Here is a 21,456-nt window from a genome sequence, read left to right on the forward strand (position 1 = left end):
TCTGTCAGGTGAGATGTGACCTGGATGTTCCTGCCATTTCAGTAAGCTGCTGGCTATGTATCAAACATCCCACAGTCCCCTGTTTACTGAACGGATTGACAAAGAGCATTTCCTCTGCAGAGCTTAGAAAACTCATCTTATGCTAAGTGGCAAGTCATAAGGACACCGGAAATGCCAAACTAGCAAGATGAAAAGCAGAGACTTACATGATGACTAGTACAGACTAAACTAGCAGATGAGCAACAAATCAAGTTTTTGGTTTTACGGTTTTTTTGTTTTTTTTTTGGATTGACAGAGTGAGGGAGGAAGGCAAAATGGCATGGGATGAGATGGGAGGGCAGAAGGAAGGGTAAATGGACAAATGAATGGGTTGAAGGAAGAGTGGACAGGCTGTTGGGTGCGTGGATGAACGGATAAAATGGATGGTAAGGCCAGGCGCGGTGGCTCACGTCTGTAATCCCAGCACTTTGGGAGGCCAAGGCGGGTGGATCACGAGATCAGGAGATCAAGACCATCGTGGCTAACACGGTGAAACCCCGTCTCTATTAAAAATACAAAAAATTAGCTGGGCGTGGTGGCGGGCACCTGTAGTCCCAGCTACTCAGGAGGCTGAGGCAGGAGAATGTCATGAAGCCGGGACGCAGAGCTTGTGGTGAGCCGAGATCGCGCCACTGCACTCCAGTCTGGGCGACAGAGCGAGACTCTGTCTCAAAAAAAAAAAAAAAAAAAAAAGCTGGTAAGACAAATAGACAGATGGACGGAGAGGATAGGGCCATATCGGATCAATTATCTTTTAGCCTTAAACTGTTTTTAACATGCCCTTATTGAGATATGATTTGCATATCACACAATTCACCAATTTAAAGAACACAGTTCAGTGGCTCTTAGTATATTCACAGTTTTGAAACCATCACCACAATAATTTTTTTTTTTAATTTTTAAGTATTTTATTTTTGAGGGAGGGTCTCACTCTGTCACCCAGGCTGTGGTGCAGTGGTATGATCATAGCTCACTGCAGCCTTGGCCTCCCAGGCTCAAGCAATCCTCCCACCTCAGTCTCCAGAGCAGCTGGGACTACAGGCACATGCCACCACACCCGGCTATTTAAAAGTTTTTTTTTTTTTTTTTTTTTTGTAAATATAGGGTCTCCCTATGTTGCTTAAGCTGGTCTCGAAATTCTGAACTAAAGGGAAGTGATCTTCCTGCCTCAACCTCCCAAAGTGCTAAGATTATGGGCACAGGCCACCATACCAAGCCCCATATTCAATTTTAGAATATTTTATCATCCCCTAAAAAGAAACCCATGCCCATTAGCTATCACCCTACAAATCCCTATCCCTCCCAGTTCCAGACAACTACTACTCTATTTCTGTCTCTATAGATTTGCCTATTCTGGACATTGCATAAATAGAATCAACAACATGTGATCCTTTGTGACTGGTTTCCTTCATTTACCGTGTTTCCAAGGTTCATCCATGTTGTAGCATAAATCAGTACTTCATTTCTCTTTATTTCTGAATAATACTCCATTGTATGGATATGCCACATATCATTTGACAGACATTTGGGTTGTTTCTACTTTTTGGCTATTATGCAGAATGCTGGTATGAAAATTCATGTACAAGTTTTGTGTGAACATAGCTTTTCATTTTTCTTGGGCACATATACAGGAGTAGAATTGCTATGTCATATAGTAACTCTATGTTTAACTTTTTAAGAAACTACCAGACTGTAGACCAAACTGTTTTTCATTTTACACTCCCATCAGCAGTAAAGGGAGTAGCTGTGAAGTGCTATCTTATTGTGGTTTTAATGCACATTTTCTGTTGTCTAATGATGCTGAATGTCTTTTCATGTGCTTATTAATCATTTGTGTATCTTCTTTGCATAAATATCTATTCAGGTCCTTTGCCCTTTTTTTTTTTTTTTTTTTTTTTTTGAGACGGAGTCTCGCTCTGTTGCCAGGCTAGAGTGCAGTGGTGTGATCTTGGCTCACTGCAACCTCTGCCTCCTGGGTTCAAGCAATTCTCCTGCCTCAGTCTCCCAAGTAGCTGGGACTACAGGCGTGTGCCACCATGCCCAGCTAATTTTTGTATTTTTAGTAGAGACGGGGTTTCACTATGTTGGCCAGGATGGTCTCTATCTCTTAATCTTGTTATCCTCCTGCCTTGGCCTCCCAAAGTCCTGGGATTAAAGGTGTGAGCCACCACGCCCGGCCCCCTTTGCCCATTTTTAACTGGGTGAATTGTCTTATTTTATCATTGAGTTATATATTCTAGATACAAGTTCCTCATCATTATATGATGTGCAAAAATTTATCATATCCTGGCTGTATTTTCATTTTTTTGATGTCCTTTGAAGCACCAAAGTTTTTAGTTTTGATGACACCCAATTGATCTATTTTTTCTTTTGTTATTTGTATCTTTGGTGTCATATCTGAGAAGCTATTATTTAATCCAAAGTCATGGAGATTTATCTTGTTTTAAGAGTTTTATAGTTTTGGCTCTTACATTTTGGTCTTTGATCCATTGTGAGTTAACTTTTGTATATGATGTGAGGTATGGGTCCAGCTTCATTCTTTTGCATGTGCATATCCACCAAACTATTTTGATAGAAGAAAAATGGGGCCATGTGGCAGAATAATGTTAATATAATACCAGTACTAATAACTACCATTAGTAAGGGGTCATCATGTGCCAGGAACTGTGTAAGGTTATATTTATTATCTTATTTAATCTCTACAACCCCCTATGAGGTAGGTATTTTTCTCAATTTACAGGTGGGAATTTGAGTATTAAAGAGGTTAGGTCCCTTGTCCAAGTTCTCATACTAGTAAGTGGCTCAATTATATCTGATTCCAGAGTCCTCCACTACCACCCTACACTGCCTCTGTAACAGCCCTCAGAAATCAGGGGACATCTCAGACACACCTAACTTCTCTTAGCAATTCAATATGAATTCACTAATAAAGCATTTACCTAACACTTCCTATTTATATTTGAAGCACATTGTCATTTCTTAGACGTTTCAACTGGGATGTTTGACTCTGAGGAAAAGCAGAATTTCTGCAGAATCTAAGACTTCGGCTTCCGGCAATGGTAGGTATATTATTTGTACCAGTACTTCCACTGGGAGAAAACAGAATCCTAAAATTGACAGATAAATGTTTTAATTTTTTTCCCTAAACAGCTAGCAACATTCCGGAAAGACAGTAAGGAATAACCAGGCCAAAATCTAAGAAAAAATGAGAACCAAAGGGGGCAAACAAAGTTCTTAAAGTTTTTTTGTTTTTTTTTTTCCTGAAAACATCTGTCTGTCCAGACTGCTGCAGCCTTTGGGGTGAGATAGCAGAAGAAAAATCTCAGAGCCTGACAAAAGCAATGAGTCTAACAGGTGGGTCCTCAAAAACACATTAAGCTGGGGTCCAGAAAATAATCATACTCATCCTAAGGTTAAGGGTTAACCAGAGGTAAACCTAGTTCCCACCTCCAAAGGAGAAGGGGAGGGAAGTGAATCCCTCCCTAAGGAAATGCAACTCTTGAGTCAGCCCTATTGGTCTGGCAGATGCAAGCACAAATTTTGTCTGGAGGAAGATACCTTCACAATGGGCCTCAGGAATACCTCACATGTAATTACGCAAGATAATGAGCAGCACGTAGTCAAAGATAACCAAGTATCCAAGGAAAGAGAAGGTAGGGGTAAAATCCAGCAGTAAAGGAACACAGCAGACACAGATTCACACAGATTAAAAATACTTAAAGTATCAAACATAGATTACAAAGCAGCTATGCTTATTGATGTTTAAGGAAACAGAAGACGAATCTGAAATATCTGTAAAATATCTGCAGAGAACAAAACACTTTCTATAAAAGGAGTCCCCGTTCCGGAGCGAACTTAGCCTTGGAAAAAACATTAATTCAGGCAGTACATGGAGCAAGCGGCTCATCTCCGCAAAGCACCCCCTCTTTGTTTTCACATTCTCCTTGGCACTTGCATATCCTTTCAAATTCTAAGGGCAAAGGCAAAGAAACAGAGGGGAAACTTGGAGTGACCATTCTTTCTCCAAACTTCAGAAATTAATCTATAATGAGCTCTCAAATAAAAAGGATAAACCTCAGGTATTTTTGCCCATCTCAGGTACCAAAACCATTATTGTACAAATTATGAAGACTTAACTGATTCCCTAAAATTCTCCCTGGGAGAACTCTGAAGATTTCTTTTCCCATCTTTTCTGTCCTTCGATGCCCCACAGCCATAGCTGAGAGCCTCATCATCTTTCCCACAGCTTCCTCCTGATCGCCCTGCACCTAGGACTGCTCCCCTTCACGTGACCTCCAGATGGATCTTTCAAAAATGAAAATCATGTCACTTTCTTGCAAAAATCCTTGTAGCCCCTGCCTTTCTCAGCCTACTAAGGATGAAGTGCACACTCCTTAGCATGGCATGTATGGACTTCATTCCCTGATCCTCAAGTTACCTTCCTGGTGTTTGTTGGTGCAAACAGCTTACTCATCAATATCACACCTTGCATCCTCTCCTGCTATGATCCCAGGATGCTTGCAGTTCCTGAATATATGATTTATGCCTCCATACCTTTATACAGGCTGTGACCCATCCCCCAAGTCTGGTACTTACTCATCCATTAAGCCCGCCTCTGATATCACATCCTCCATGGTGACTTTCTCACCCAGAAGACAGAATTAAGAAGACACATATTAAGGCAAGTGATAGCCAGAAGTTTGGCTGTGTTTTAAAATCAGCTTATTGGTGCAACCCTGAGCCATTCACCTTTTTGTCCCCAAAGCATATATCACAACACTATGTCCCAAAAGCCCTCTCCTTCTGGCAGTATTCTCTGTAAAAATAACTTAGCCTTGCACCTAGACTCAGCTGACCACTGTCCTTCTTTCTCCTGCATCAGATAAGCTGAGATACTTCCCACATTGCTTATTTCCTTGCCATGGACTTTTGCTTTTCTTGGTAAAGCCCTGGCTGATAGAAATTTTGTATTGCAATCCAAAAGTCATGAGCCAACCCTCCAGCAACCTTAAATGGCAGTCATAAAGTGAAAAAAGTAATCAAGAGGTTAGCTTCAAATATGACTAAAGTCAGTTATGGATAACTGTGAACGCAAACAGAAAAACAACAAGATTGGGAACAATTTTGTTAAGTTACAAGTTAGCTGGTTTCTTCTAGCTTATTAAAAAAAAAACCAATGACTTTCTGAGAAAAAGCACAGCTCCACAGACAGACCTGTGTGACCAGAAAATGCCCAGGCATGGTTTGGCTGCTGTGCCATTATGTTGTCTGGTATTTTCCAGATTTTCTATGATTGACAACCCTCAGAACACAAATGGCTCCCTGCGGTGCATGACTCAACAGATGTGTTTCAAACACTTAGTGCTTCTCACTAAGGCAACCCAACTTGGAACCAAGACAAATGAGATAAATGAGAGTGCTCCCACCTACCCAACATGTAAGCAATGGGGAAAAACAGAAATCAGGTTTACCAAGCAGAATTCCACATTCCCTTGTATCAGCAGAGTGGCCTGGCCTCCCCCAGGCAGGCCAGAAACATCTTCCTAGTGCTCTCTGGGCAGAATGTTCTATCCCCTGGCTTAGCACTCAGCTGTCTGTCTTCTTACCCCACTAAAAGCCACAGGTTACAAGTTAACTCTCGTAGGCAAATGCCCCTGGCCCCAGTAGACTTCTAACAGCAAAGAAATACAGTAACTTTTTTAAAACAAAAGGTTAAACTTCCCTTTCCATTTTACTGATAGCAGGTGAAGTCCTCCCAATTTTCTGCTTCCCAAGATCACCTAAAAATGCAACCAAAAAATATTTTTTAAGTCCTGAGATGTGCTGCCTGGAGACCTAAGTAGGGCTAAAATTAGCAGCTGCCTCCTTCTCTGGGCAAGAGTGGTCAGCAGCTGGCATGCTACAATAGCCAGAGGAGAACAAAAGGGTGCAGAGAGGCTCTGCGGGCACACGTGCCAGCAGGCGCCCAGGGGACAAAGGCTTCGGCCCTGGGTTGGTGGGATGCAGGGTGGCTCTCAAGTGGAGTATCAGCTCTGCCTGCCCTGCCCGGAAGCCTCCATCTGCCAGCCTGACACAGGGTGACATACACTGCCAGGCTAGCTATTCCTATCTGCTCCTTCCTATGTAATCAATGTCAGGGGTCAGAGAAGGGCAGAAGAGGAGAAGATAAATATGAAGGCAGGTCGGGGCTGGAAGTTTGGCTTTGTTTTAAAAGTGGCTGATTGGTGCATCCCGGGACACTCACTGTGGGGCCGTGTTTCTGCTCACCCGCCTTCACCTACCACATACATCCCTGTTCTTGCTTGACCTGGATCACCTGTGAAAGATAATGGCTCCCCAGGAGCTAGAAGACTGGCTTTCCTTGCTCCTCACCTCCCAGGGCCCTCACTGTGCCTCTGGATAACCATGTGACATTGCTGTGACTGGGCATTTGACGACTCCTATCCTCACTTCACACTGTTGGAATGTCTGTCCTACGGCCCATGCCCAGACAGCAAAGTCTAACCATTATGTGGACCTGAACACTCGAAGTGGGCGTTTCTGGCCCTCCAGCTGCTGGACTCATGAACTGTTTCTTATAGTGGGGAAGAGTCACTGCCAGCCCATCTCAGTACCTCTCCCTACCCCAACTCCATACGCCACACAACATAATGCTCCCTACATTCATTCCCTAGGGCAGCCAGAACCAAATACTACCAACCAGGTGGCTTAGAACCACAGAAATTTAGTTTGTTGGTTATAGAGCCTAGAACTCCGAAATCAAGGAGCCAGTAGGAACAGGCTCTCCTCAACACCTGGAGGGGAGGAGCCTTCCTTGTCCTTCCCAGCTTCTGGTGGCTCCAGGTATTCCTTTGTTTGTGGCAGCATCACCCCAATCCCTGCCTCCATCTCCCCGTGGCTGCCTGGGTCCCTGTGGCTTTACATCATCTTCCTCTGTGCATGTCTATCTTTGTATCCAAAGTTCCTCTTTTTATAAGGACACCAGAGTATACCCTAATAATCTCATTTTTAACTTATTGATATAGGAATTAAGAAGAAATTATTCAGGCAGATAGTGAGGGTCAGAAAGTCCTCAGTAAGGTTTTCCTTTTAATGAAAAGCAGCCCCAAACCATTTTCTAACAAAGAGTAGCTTGTAAAATTGAACTGCAGACATACACAAGCAAGCTGGAAGCTTGCATGGCAGTTTGAATGCTGACAGCTGTGCCAATAGGAAAGAGGCTATGTGGGGACTAGGCATGACCAAAATGGCGGCTCCATCTTCCCTTTTCTTTGCCAACCATGTGTACAGTAAGGAGCAGGCGACATGGCACCAGCCAGGCTAGCTTCCTCGTGCCATGTAAATGTCACACCTGGTCCAACCAATCTTTGGGCCCTATGTAAACCAGACATCACCTCCTCAAGACAGAGAGCTGTTCTCCTTTCTCTTTCTTTTGCCTATTAAACCTCCACTCCTAAACCCACTTCTTTTGTGTCTGCATACTCGATTTCCTTGGTGTAAGATGACAAACCTCAGGTATTTACCCCAGACAATGACGCTGCTTCATTATCATCTCTATAAAGACCCTATTTCCAAAAGGTCACATTTTGAGGTATTGGCGATTAGGACTTCATTGGGTGGGCACAATTCAACCGTAACACCCTCTTTTCCATGCTTTCCCCTTTCAGTAGCTTCCCCTTAGAGAGAATACTCCATAGCAGCAGCTAATGTGATCAGGGCAGCCCTTGGCAGCTGGGAGAGTTAGGTTAGTACAGAGGAAAATGGCCCAACTAGGCCCAATTGACAGGTGTCAGCTGGAAGCTCTGACCCCTTCAACAATCTTACGTGGTACCAAACAGGTGCTGACAAAACAGGATATGCTTTTTTCTGTCTTTGTTTCAAGATAATGAAAAGGTTTTTTTGTATAGTCTTCACTCTCATTTGTTGAATATTCACTGAAAGACTTGAGTGCCTTAATTACACTTAAGATAAATGACCACAGTGCCAGATAGAATTCCTGAGGCAAGGAAAAGGTCCCCTGGATTCCACTTTCTGATCTTCACTGCAAAGACAAGAACCACGGCCAGCCATGTTGCTGTCCTTTGTTGCATTTCCAGCACTGCCCTTACATATGACAGTCACAGGCCCTCGGCTCTTATGACAGCCAACCTGAGATAATTCTGTTTCCCCAGTCGTTGAAATTGTGTGCCAAAACAAAATTATCTCCTCTTTCCACTGCTTTCTTGGTCTGGAAAAGAGTAATTACACTGGAAACAGGGCTTGGGACCAATCAAATGCAACGTCGGAGTAAACCTAAAGAGGGAAGCCGGAGTCCTTGACCATCTGAGCAGGCTTGGGATAAAAAGAGTTGTAGGCATGTGGACTGGTCAGTGCTGATCCAGCTAACAGGCCTCAGGCTGGTCTATCAGCCCCAGAGCCTGGAAGGTCTGACTCTTGTCACCCTTCCAACATGCTCAGTGGAGAAGTACTAAGAATCAGAACAATTAACCAGGCACCTTAGACTGTCTCTGGCAGTGACACCCAGGGATGGGTCACAGTGAAAACAGTGGTTGCCTGTCATGATTTAGGCCTCACAGAGCAGAGAGAGAAGAGTAGTCTGATACAAAGAATGTAGAATTTGGAGTCAAAGGGCTTGTAATCTCACCTGATATTGCTGCTTAGTAGCTGGACAATTCTGAGGTGTTTTCTATACAAATAATCCAGGAAAAATAATTGGGAACAAAGGTAGCCAGTGCCTCTGTTTGCAAGAAATGCAGAAACAAAGAAAGCCCTGGAACACTGTCTCCCAACATGGATTGAGTAAAAAAAATAAAAATAAATCTCCTGTAACAGAAAAGTACAAAGATATGTTGGCTTCAGGCATTCCTCGATCTAGGGGCTCAAAATTATATGGCTTCAGTTTCCATCCTGCAGCTCTGCCTTCCTCTGAGCTGGCCCCCCGCCTCCGTGGCTGTTCACTGGGAGGACGAGAGGGCTCAGCAGCTCCAGCTCTGCATCCTGACAACTCCACACTCCAAAGGAGAGATTGCTTCTGCTTCCCAATACTTCCAGCAAAAGCTCTGGAATTATATCACATGGCGAGATGGACCCTACTGCCTGGCCAGTCCCGGGCCACTCATTGATTGTGGATCTTAGATACGGGGTGTGCCCCACCGGAATCACACAGATTGAGGGTGGGTGGGAGAGATCTGTTCCCAAAGGAAAAGCAGGGCGCTGTTACCAAGGAATGGGAAACAAACACTGAGCAGGCAAAACTGCAGCAGTCCTCAACAACACCCTTGAAATTCCCTGAAGATAACAAATCTCACATGTGTCCTTCTGTGAAATTTAAGTATTACCTTTTTTCTGACAGGCAGATTCACATTTTAAGGAGGCTAGTGGCACATCCAAATTGCTATTATAACCAAATCTCTTTAGAAAGAAGCTATGGCAGTGGTGTAACCGAGGGGTGTTCTGTGCCACAGCAATTGCCCATGTCAGCGTGGTGCGGTGGGCTGAGTAACGGCTCCACTAGAGACGCGCACCCTCTAAGCCCCCAGACCTGTCAAAGTCAAAGTCACCTCACACAGCAATAGAGATCTTGCAGAGGTGATCAACTGAGAGATTTTGAGATGGGAAATTTCTCTGGATTATCCAGGCATGCCCAGTGGAATCACAAAGGTCATTATAAGAGAGACAGAGGAGGAGGCCAGGTGCGGTGGCTCATGCCTGTAATCCTAGCACTTTGGGAGGCTGAGGTGGGCGGATCACAAGGTCAGGAGTTCAAGACCAGCCTGATGAACATGGTGAAATGCTGTCTCTACTAAAAATACAAAAATTAGCCTGGTGTGGTGGCGCACACCTGTAATCCCAGTTACTCGGGAGGCTGAAGCAGGAGAATCGCTTGAACCTGAGAGGCGAAGGTTGCAGTGAGCTGAGATCATACCACTGCACTCCAGCCTGGGTGACAGAGACCCCGTTTCAAAAAAAAAAAAAAAAGAGAGAGAGAAACAGAGGAGGAGACAGCAAGAAAAAGAGGTAGATATGTGTGACAGAAGAAGACAGATGAAAGAACATGGTTTGAAGATGCTACACTGCTGGCTTTGAAGACAGAGGAAGGAAAGAAGGCATGAGCCAAGAGAAACCTATCTCTGTAAATTGGAAAAGGTAAGGAAACAGCTTCTCCCCTATAGCCTCCAGAAGGAACCAGCGTTGCCAACACCTTGACTAGCCCAGTGAGACTGATTTCAAACTTCTGGTCTTCACAACTACAAGAAAAATAAACTTGTGTTAAGCCAACAAGTTTTTAATAACTTGTTACAGTAACCATAGGGAACCAACTTGGCAACACAGCAAGTGGTCAGGGTTCAGTGCCCTGGAAACTCTAATTAGCAGGAAAAAGTTTCCACAACCTAGCACAAAAGATTTAAATGTTATCTGGTTGAAAGCCCTTCCTGGGTATTTTAGAATTTGTTTCAGCTTTAACATAACCCCAGGTGCACTTATGAATAAGGACTTTCACTCACTATTCCTCACATTCTATGCCTGGTGACTTGGCTGGAATTACTTGTGGGAAAACTAATGCCCAAGGCCTCTGGCTGGCCATGTGGCATGCAATAAAGAAACCAAGGCTTCTGCAAGTCTTGACATTCAGATTCCAAGAATGGTCATAAATAGACCAATGACGTAAACACGGATAGACCGTGTAATACATCTACATGTCAACCTCATCACCCTTAAGTATGATGCACAGGAAGCACCTGCTTTTCAAACTCTTCTAGAACTTTCAGAGGATCCAGTGAGGCACAGACACAATCAATGACAGCAGTGAAAACTCCACTTGGAGAGAAGGGCTAGGGGAGGCCGTGAAACAAAGTCATCAGAAAGGATGGCCTCTGAGACACCGACACCTGCCCTCTGTCCTCTTTCATCGGAAATGAAATTTTTAATCCCAAGAATTTAAGAAGATATGATGGGAATGAATTTCTATTTAACCACAACCCTCCAGAATCTCTAGTGCAATACTCCAGTTCAGCTTTAAATAAAATGCCTGTCCAGAACCATTTGAGTTAGGAGGCAAATAAACTGCTCAGACAAGCTAGTAATCAGGGAAAAATATACTTTCTCTTCTCTCAGCTAGAAATAGCAAGCAAATATGGGGACCTGCATAAGAAAATTACCAGCTCCTCTCTCACTGCAATCTAGAGGGAAAAAGAATAAAATTCTTGCCTTGGCATGGGGTCACTCCAGGAGCTAAGTGTTAAGGCTGAGCTTGCCAAAATAGATTGGATAATAGAAGGAAAAACAAACATCCATGTGTGTCTGTGTGCATGTGTGTACAGGTGTGTGTGTGTAAGGAGGCATCAGACAGGGCAATGTTCCGTGGATGCCACATCTCTACCAAGCTCTTGTCACTGCAACACTGTCACTGGATCACCCCAGTGATCCAGGCCCCTCCACTTGGGAAATGGTTTGGTTTTCCTTTTTTCTTTTTCTTTTTTTTTTAAACAAAGTCCATGGCTTCCCCGGACAAAAGCACACAGACTTTTCAGAAGAAGCACCATTCTGCACCCACACAAACATTATAAGGCTCTCAGCCCTCTCAAGGCCAGATATATTCCCAGTGTATAAACACCCCCCTTGAATACTTTTTCTCCTCATTACCCCAGGACAGTGGAGAGAGCACTGCCAAGATGCTTAGGCCACAGCTGGTTTATGGGGACTGGCCTTGCTGATCTGGAGTTACAACTCATTGGTAACTTCAAATTACAGAGCTCTATTCAGCTGCTTGTTGAAGAAATTATCCTTCAATGTCAAAGATTTATGGCAGGCATGAGAAAGCTCCTTCTATTAACAAATGCTTTTCAGAGCCAAAGCGCTTGTAAAAAGCAACCTGCATTAGTCTCTGCAAAGCATGACACAGCAGAGTTCCTCCTAGAACAGCATTTGGACCAAATCTCCAGCCATATCCTTCTCAGATCTGTGGACCAGCTAAGTCTTTTAAATAAAGTTTGTGAGGCCTAAATATGCATATTCCTCAAGTAGCTTGAAGCATAACTTCAAAAGTAAAAATTTGGAGTTTTTTTTTTTTTTTAAACAAAACAAAACAAAACAAAAACATAGATCCCTTATTCTCTGCTGAATAAACTCAACGCTACTTCTTCAACCTCAGCAGCAGAGGTAACACTTCCTGACCAAAACTGTTTTGGGGATGACACATTACCAGAGCCCTAGGTTTGCCACTGAGCATTTCTATCCTTTGCCTTCAGACTCTGTCTTCCACTCTCTAGACAGCAGGGCAGGTGCACAACAGAAAGGGAAGGGTCTGGTTTTACAGCCTTATCTCACCCATATCACCCACAGAGACCAGGACAGACATTTTCATGGAAATCAGTAAAATAAACTTTGTAGTTTAGAGCAAACAAATCTATGGCTAAATTCAAGTGAACTGGAGACAGGAAGATACCAATTTTAAGACAACTTTTCCAAGTGAATCATGAGAGACTTCTAGGGACATCAGTGATGCCAGAAGAGGGCTCCGTGGGAAACAGAGAGGTGTATCTTTTAAGACACATGTGTATCCACACCCCATTAGCTGTGAGGTGTTCACAAATCTCCTCAATAATCCCTATCTCCTAGATACCCATCTGCTCCTTCCTACTCCTCCAGGACTCTGAGGCAAGACCTGTTAGAGGGATGTGGTGTCAGCGGTTCCTCCCTCTTGCTGCGGCAGGTCCCAACCCATCAAGGCGCAGAGGGAAGGGCCACCTTTCCCTTAAACCTGGAAATCTAGACACTGAGCTTAAATGCTCTCCATCCCTAAAGCCAGCATTCTCACTCGCTTCACTGTATTTCCTCAGTGTGTAAAGATGGGCTCTGGAGCGACAGGAACTGATCATGTGTCCCAGGGAAGATGCCAAGACTACAAGGCTGTCAAAGGTGCACATTTGTCAGCAATTTCATATACAGTTTGACAATCCCTTAACTAAACTTTCTGAGGTCAGATGAGTTTCCGAATTCAGATTTTTTTAATTTTACGAAGCTCAGATATGAACAGCCCCAGCAGAGACTGAGGGAGCATCGTATAGACTCATTATTTTATTTCACCAAAACAAGAATATTCATATTAATCTTCTATCAAGTCACATTAGTTATTAAATGAAATCCAGAGTTCTCCAGGATGGGAGCTTGGACACCGTCTGGTTCATTTACCTCCAAGAGATATCTAAAGCAAATCCTTCAGGGACAAAAACCCACAGCAAGGAACAGAAGAAGGGGCAACTGCCAAAACCCCAGCAGACATTCCCTGACTCAGGAGGCCCATGGCACAGGCCAGCAGAGATGCAAACAAGCTTATTTGGATAATCACTGACATAGAAAAAGCCTTCTCAGCTGAGTTTCTCTGGCCTCAGAACCCAGAAGAGAGATGATTCCACAGAGCCTTCCACATTTATAGAATCAGAGTTCCCAGGGCTGTGGCACCCGAGTCCAAGGAGGACATAAATAGTGCGTTCAGTCATAGACCATAGCAGGTCCCATGTGGCAGCAGCAGACCGGGTTTTCAGAGCCCAATCCCATGTGAGTGAGGTTAACTCCATAGGATGTCAGGTAAGTCACACTTTGATCTTCCTGCCTTTCTCTCTGCTCCCTTCAATGCCAGCATTCCCTGGGGTTTCCCCCACCCTGTTCTCTTCTCACTCTACACAGCTCCATGGTTAATTGCATCTAGTCCCCTGGCCTCACATACAACCTTTACGCCCTTGACCCCCACACATCTCAATCACTGGTTCCACCATCTTCTCCAACTCTAACTCATATTTCCACCTGCCTCTTGGGCATTTCTGGCCAGGCCCATGTGCCGCTCCTGCTGTGCCATAGATAGCTGGTGCACACTGATATCTGCATGCTTCCCTACATGCCCCTGCCTTGTACTTGGGTTGGTCATGTGACTGGCTCTGACCAATGACATGTAAGCAGAAATGTCACGTGTTTGAGCACCTGGTGTGCCAGTCCCGTGTTCTCTTCCCCTCCATGATGCCAGGACAAGATTTTGGAGAATCAAAACAAACATTGTAGGTCCTGGAGTCATTGCTTAGAAAAAGCCACCGAATTTGTATTGAACTGTCAGAGAAACAAACTTCTATGGTGAGAAATTACTGAGATTTTGGAATTTCAGACAAAGCAGCCAGTGTTAATTTCCCTGATATACCTGCCTTTTCTACCTAGCAAATTCCTGAATTATTACTTCAATTCAAATGCCACCTCTTCTGAAGAGTGTATCTTCTGTGGAAAGTCAGTTACTCTATCCTGTGACCTCCAATAATTCACTCATACATCCGGCAGAGCAATTCCCTGAATCTACTGCACATTTTTGTGTATTTGGCACTCACATTTGTGAGCTTCCTTTTTCATCTCTGTGTTCTCAGTGCCTCGCAAGTAGCAAACACTGAATGCATTTGATTCAGGGAAGTGAAAATCAGAGCTTCCTCATTATGTGACAAGCAAACCAAATCAGCACTTTCCCCCCAAGTCACAATGTTCTTATCATTGTGCTAGGTTCTGTGAGAGGGCCCAAGAAAAGTAAAAAATGCTGTAACCCACCTGTATCTTCAGATCCTTTGCACCCTACGATCTCTCATCTCTATTAAAGGAAAGCTTTCACTTAGAAAGCACATGGTCTTTCCAGGAACTACCAGCTAAAACATCTCACAGAAAGCAAGATCAAAGAGGGGTCTTTTAGTGACAAGATTAAAGTAGAACAGGACTCTCTCCTGGCCCTTTGAGCCTGGCTCACCCAAGGCTGCCACAGTTTAGGCCCATGGTTTGCCATTCTGAAATACTGCAGCTGTGTTGCTGTTATTTCTGGTGTGAAAAGAGCTGCAGCAAAAGCACTGCTGCCTTCTCAGGGACCCAGATGTGGAGATGATGGGCCAGCTGTGCAGAGTTACGTCATCACCACTTGGCAAAGCTTCCCAAAGCAAAAGCTCAAGACCGTGTTACTGGGCAGGGAACAGAGCAGGGATCTTCTCTTTTAAGATGTAGCGAGTTGGCTACAGTAGTATGTACTGTGAGTGGTTCCAAATCTCCCGATTCTCCTAGATATAACTCAGTCCCAGCCCAAGGGAAACGGTGACCATAAATAAACAATGATCAATTATTAATAGAATATTTTGACAACTCCCACATAGTAGCAGTTTACCTGCTGCAGGTATGGCTTTGCTTTGGATATTCAGATTACCTATTTAATGTACATTAAACATAAGGTTGGCCCCTGGTATTCACACAAAAATACCCACAACCAAGAGCTGTGGCAAATACCAATGCCATGCCACAGCTTCAGGAGAGTACAAGGAAGCTTCTAGGGCAGATTCCTAGTAAGACATTCAGAGCAATAAACAAAACAAGGTGAGATTTTGCAGTACATTGCAGGCTAGGACCCACGGACATTAGGTGTCTCTGTTGTCTGTTGATTATAACAGAATATCTAAAACTGGATAATTTATAAAGAAATGGAATTTATTTCTTACAGTTATGGAAGCTGAGAAGTCCAAGGTCAAGGGGCTGCATCTGGGGAAGACCTTCATGCTGGTGGGAACTCTCTGCAGAGTCCCCAGATAGCACAGGGCATCACATGGTGAGGAGGCTGAGCGTCCTAGCTCAGGTCTTTCTTCCTCTTCTTGTAAAGTCACCAGTCCCACTTCCATAATAATCCATTAATCCGTGAATGGGTTAATCCATTCATGAGGGCAGACCCCTCATGATCCAATCACCTCTTAAAGGCCTCATCTCTCAATACTGCCAATTGGGGATTAAATTTCAACATGAGTTTTGAAGGGGATATTCAACCACAGCAGTAGGAAAGATTAAGAAATATCAAATCATTGGAAACATAGTGTAATGGAAGGGAATATACACTTTGGGAGAGTTGGAATAATACCTTTTGGTGTTAAACAAGTATCACATACAGGAGATATGGGGTACATCAAAAAGAGGGGACACTTAAAGTCATAGCTAAACATAGGCAATTATTCCTGGCTGGTACTTTAGAGGTCACATACCATGAACATAACAATGAATGAATTCCCCAAATCCCATCCATCCCATATGTGATCCTATCCGCATACATGGAAAACAAGAAACTGACTGAAAACAGCACTGTCAAGCAACTTACCTTGTATGAAGATCCTATTCCAGTAGGTTTTCCCAACCTCATTGCCCCCCAGAAACACCAGGTTGGACAGGATCAGCATCGAGGTGGAACAAGACGCAAGGGCAGCGTGGAATCGATGGCGAGCTTGTGGGGAGAAGTATCGGGTCTGTGAGAAAAATGGCAAGAAGGCATCTCATGACAAGGGTTGAAAAAATGGGGCTAAGACATCATCCAGCTTTCTCTGTCACCAGCCCACGGTGCCTCCCCACAGAGCCCGAACCAGGTCATTATTTAAACAGCTCTCAAAACTTCAATTCCAGTCTGGGTGTGGCGGCTCATGCTTATAATCTCACACTTTGGGAGGATCACTTGGGCCCAGGAGTTCAAGACCAGCCTAGGCAACATAGTGATATACCATCTCTACAAAAACAATTTAAAACTTAGCTGGGCCCGGTGGCATGTGCCTGTAGTCCCAGCTACTTGGGAGGCTAAGGTGGGAGGACTGCTTGAGCCCAGGAGTTTGAGGCTGCAGTGAGCCATGATCACACCACAGGACCCCAGTCTGGGTGACAGAACAAGATCCTGTCTCAAAACAAAACAAAACCGTACTCCTGCAACATGTTCATTCTACCCTGAGGAAAGAAGTGACATACCCCAAGTTGTTTCTTTGAGGGAGAACAAAATGTGAGGGCTTCCCTCTGACATGTGGAATACAAGCACTGAAACCAGTTAGGATTTAGCGCCCTCCCTCCTCCACTTGTTTTCTGCATGTAAACCTACAGGTGGAAGAACTTCAAACTGCTGTCTGTGATAACTAGTATATATAGCTCCACGGAATTAGGTCAAGATCAGCATGATCCTCTGGGCCAGTTACAATGACCCTGGGAAGCCAGCCAACCGCCCCCTAAACCTGACATGCTATTAAGAGTAATCTCATAACAAGGGTGTAGGACAATCAGTGTGAGCCGAGCCTACTGCTGGAATCAGAGCTCAGGCCCACACTTCACCCGCGGCACACATCGGCACTGAGGATGAAGTGTATCGGCGTGCCTGAAGTACTCAAGGCTGGAGGGATGTTTTACGGCATCACAATAAAGAATTCCACTTGTCCTCCCTAGTTCTTCATTGTACTTCTCCTTTTAAGATTTTCCTAGGGATTTCACAAAGCAAACAAAGCCTTTATTCTTCAGCACTGACTGTTCTGGGAGCCCCTCCCGAGTGAGGTCGCGGTGCTGGAGTGTGCGAGCCTTATTAGCACTTGCACGGGGACTGCCCTGAGGGACTGTGTGTTCAGAATGAGAACCAGGTACAGCACAGCAGGGGCTCAGGGTATCTGATAAGCACCTCCACCTAATCCACAGACACAGAGAAAGAGGGAGCAAAGGGTCTGGAGATATTTCCCAAATATCCTCCAGAAACCCACACATCTCTAGGGTCACATGCACCCTAATTTCAGCTGTGTTCCAATTACAAACAGAACTCGGAATAACTCAATGACAGCAGCCGATGCAATTCATGACAGGCAAAAAGGACTAAATTGGAGGGCGAGTCTTCAGCAAGAGGCTTACTTATTATGGCGGCCCTGCTGTGAATCTCCTGTGACTGCTTTGGAAGTCATGGTCAGTGTCCTCTCCATCTAGAGAAATGAATTTCTGACTCCTCCTGTTCTCTCCTGCCAGCCCCAGGGTCTGTTCTTAACTCTCAGATCCGGCTGCTACCCTCTATCTCCCCATCTTCCCACCCACGGCTCTCTGCTCCAACATCACTTTGGAACGTGCTTTTACTGCTGGCAAACACAAGTGTGGCCCGCTCACAGAGACGCTGTGCGGTGGACAGTGAGATGTCTGCCCGACCATGGTTGTTCTGGAATGCTCTCCAGTGATGCAGAGTGTCCCTACTTAGAGGCCACCAGGCAAGATTACCTCTAGTCTTGCCCCTGCTCTAGGAGGCCACAGGCACATACAGGAGGACACTGTCAGACAAGACCTGGTATAAGATAACTACATGGTGTGAAAACTGTTAATGAGAGAGAAATGGGGAAGGAGCAGGCTTATTATTCAGCACTCTTCACCTCTGAGAATAATGGGACATTAATCTACCACTTTCTGCATTCTAAAGCAGAGGAAGATATTTTCTGGGTATTACTGACTCAATTAGCAGTAACTAGGAAGGCAGGGTGAGAGGAAGTTGGGAGACGGGGGAAGATCCAAAATAGATTAAGAAAATATGAATTGTCTTAATTGACATAAATGCATCCAAGTAATTCTCTCCAGATACTGCGGTTACTAACAAGACATTTGATTCCTAAGGGATCTGCTGAGTCTGACACTCCACCACTTCTGTTCTAACCACATCAGTCTCCCCCAGCCTCACATCCTGAGAAGGGAACACAAAGGCACTGTGTCATCTTTCCTTTGTTAATGTCAACTACCGAGAGTGCACATATCTTGTTAAGCTAAGTGGCTCTTCTTTTGTGGGAAGTGACTACAATTATTAAATAATCAACAGAGAGGTACTGAGAGAGGAAGACTCTCTTCACATGGGGCTGCTAAGCAGGACTGTGGAGCTGACACTTGGGGCAAGGTAAGGACTGGCCACAGCAGGAGGAGGAGCTGAGGGCCAAGGGAGGTGAGAACAGACAGTGTGTCTTGGAGGCATAAGGCTCCTCAGTCTAGCCCTGAGGCCCCAGCTCCTACAGTTCTTCCTTTCATTCTGTGATGACCCCATATCTTTCCAAGCTGCATGGTTCCATGAGTTCCTGTATCTACTTAGGATAAAAAAAAAGTCAAAATCATACCAACTGTGAAGGAGCTGCTGATCTCAGAGATAGGAAGGGAGGGGGGCAGCTAAAATCTGGAACGAATGACTACAATCCAATTTTTATAAATGTTTTTTAAAAATTTGGAAATTTAAAAAAAAATTTAAATAAGCAAGAATGTTAAAAAGCACAGCCTGTTAGAATCAAACTAAAAGGATTTAAAGGAGAAATCAAGATGTCCATAGGCAATTTTTGATTATCCCCCAGGGTGAGTGGGTGGGAGACAAAATAGATGATCAAGGAATCCAAAAACCTAATTTTAACCAACAGCCTCATCCTCTGACAAAACTAGCCATGCCAATAAGCAGCAAAATGAACAGAGCGTTGCTCCTTTTCATGGTGAAACGGTAGGGAAAAAGAATGATGGGCCACGGGAAGGAAAAGGGGGTGAGATCTGTCCGATTCATCCACAAGAAGGTAATAACTAACAACAAAGGGGACAGGAGTCTCAGCTGCAATTCATCTCTCCTCTTTGCATTCTCTGGACACTTTGGAAGGTGATGGTTTTGACATCAGGGATCTCTGTCTCCACCTTGGGAACCCCCTGGCTCAGGCACTGGTTTATAGGAGCTCTAGGGGTAAGTTCCCAGGAGGAAACAGGTCATGTGGACAAAACTAGAAGGTATATTCCCTTGGACCAGGCAGCTACATCAATAAATTTAACTTTCGGAATCTCTAAGGCCACAGGGCCAAAGCCTCCACTTTAAAGACTTTTTCTCTTACACTCTCTTTTCCGTAGTCCTATAGCAATTACCCCGGTGGTCCTTCATCACCAGGATGCAGGCGTCTCACAAGTGGGAGGCATGCCTCAGGTGTTAAGTCACTATCCTCATGGCTTAGGTACTTGAAAACTCCCTTGACAAGAGAACTCATGTTGAAGAATTGTAAATGAATGGGGGAATATCAGAAGACAGTGAAAAGCCATCAGGTATGACAAAGAGAATTGCCAAGTTGATCAGCTAAGGCAATAATGGACAAATAGAATATGATTTTCATTAATATGAATTTATCAGGACAAAAGAGAGCTCTGGTCTGGTCCTGGTCTCTTCTCAGAGCATAGATTGGTCTGTAGCAATCTGATTTTCTGGCAGCAAAAAACTGGGAGTGGCACTATCCCCTAGGAGATGTTTGAAAAGTTGCTGGGCATTTTTGGTTGTCTCAATGACTACAAGGCAATATGACACTTGGTGGGCAGGGGCCAGGGATGATAAGCACACTGCAATGTGCAGGACGGACCTGTCCTGCCCAAAAGGTCAGCAGAGCCCTGTTGAGAAAGGGCGAATTGCTCTCCTGCACATTCATCACAGAGCAGAGTTCTCGCTTGGTCTATGTGGGCACTAGGAGTAATGCCAAAAATGTGCCCCCTTTCCTTTGGGATAAAGAGAAATGCATCCCAGTGCAGGGAATGTTCCCCCACAGCATTCAACCACCAGGCCCCTCCTATCCTGCCCACCACCTGGCATCATCTGGAGAGTGAGGAGGAGCCTCCTGTGCCCCCAGCCACAGACAGGCAAGGTGTAGCCACCATTTCCAAGCTTCCTCCCCTGACATTCCTGAAATCCAGAAGAAAAAGGAAGAATGGGAGGTGGGGCACTTTAGAATCACTTTGTTCTCAGGCAGGGGTGACCAGTTCTCTACATGGTCTCTACGGTACATGACAGAGGGGTGGGTCGGGCAGTTTCTCTTCCTGTGAATGTGAATATACCCACTCTTCAGGTGCAAGGGCAGGTGCTAGACTTTTGGCCTGGTTACAGCAAGCCCCTCAGAACACTCAGAGCACAGGCCTAGGGCTAACCTCCAATTCCTCTGAGTAGTTTGCTTGTGATCCAAGAGACTGACATGGGATGGGGGAATGCCATGACAATACTCAGCTATGGCAACACTTGGCTTTAAACTTCCCTCTAAGACACTGACTTCCAATGGGAAGGACTGCAACTTAAACCAACTAAACCTTAGGGCTAAACTAAACTTATGTCAAACTCCTTTGTATTTCCAGGTGTGAGGTGTCTGTGGCTTCCTGTGTATATTCAAATCTCCATGGCAACTCATCCATCTTTTCCAGGCAGCATCCTTTCCCTGGAAATCACAGGATTGGTGGGGGCAAACAAGCCAGGGATGGGGGGCTGCAGGAATGTGGGTCAAAAGCAAAGCTAGAAACATACATGGAGATGGGAGACAGATGGCACAGTTGGGCTGGAGGTTGTGGGCTTGCCAGCCCCTCACTCATCCACGGACGGGCTGCATGTGGGGCTGAGACGGGAGGTGGGGACAGGCTGAGCAACTGGAGGAGCAGATGGCCGGAGGAATGGCTGCTGGAGACTGTGACAAAGGCTTGGCAAGTGGGACCTGATGCTGCTTATTTTTAAGTGGTGGAGAAGCTAAAAACAGAAACTGGGTGGGTTTGAGCAGCTGGATACAGTTCTTCCATATAATCACTGAAGTTTTCCATTTTCTAATAAAACTGCTAACC

At 44.8% G+C, this 21,456-nt stretch overlaps 1 protein-coding gene across 1 annotated transcript in view; it reads right to left on the reverse strand.

The window, feature by feature from the left end:
* The window catches only part of LOC116268673 (protein-cysteine N-palmitoyltransferase HHAT-like), an 86,414-nt gene that overhangs the window by 38,268 nt on the left and 26,690 nt on the right, over positions 1-21,456 (reverse strand). The window contains exon 2 of the mRNA XM_031660473.1: positions 16,190-16,334. Within this exon, the coding sequence (XP_031516333.1) occupies positions 16,190-16,334 (145 nt within the window). The remainder of the gene's footprint in view (positions 1-16,189; positions 16,335-21,456) is intronic.

This window comes from Papio anubis, chromosome 1 (assembly GCF_008728515.1).
Source record: "Papio anubis isolate 15944 chromosome 1, Panubis1.0, whole genome shotgun sequence".
Taxonomy (NCBI): domain Eukaryota; kingdom Metazoa; phylum Chordata; class Mammalia; order Primates; family Cercopithecidae; genus Papio; species Papio anubis.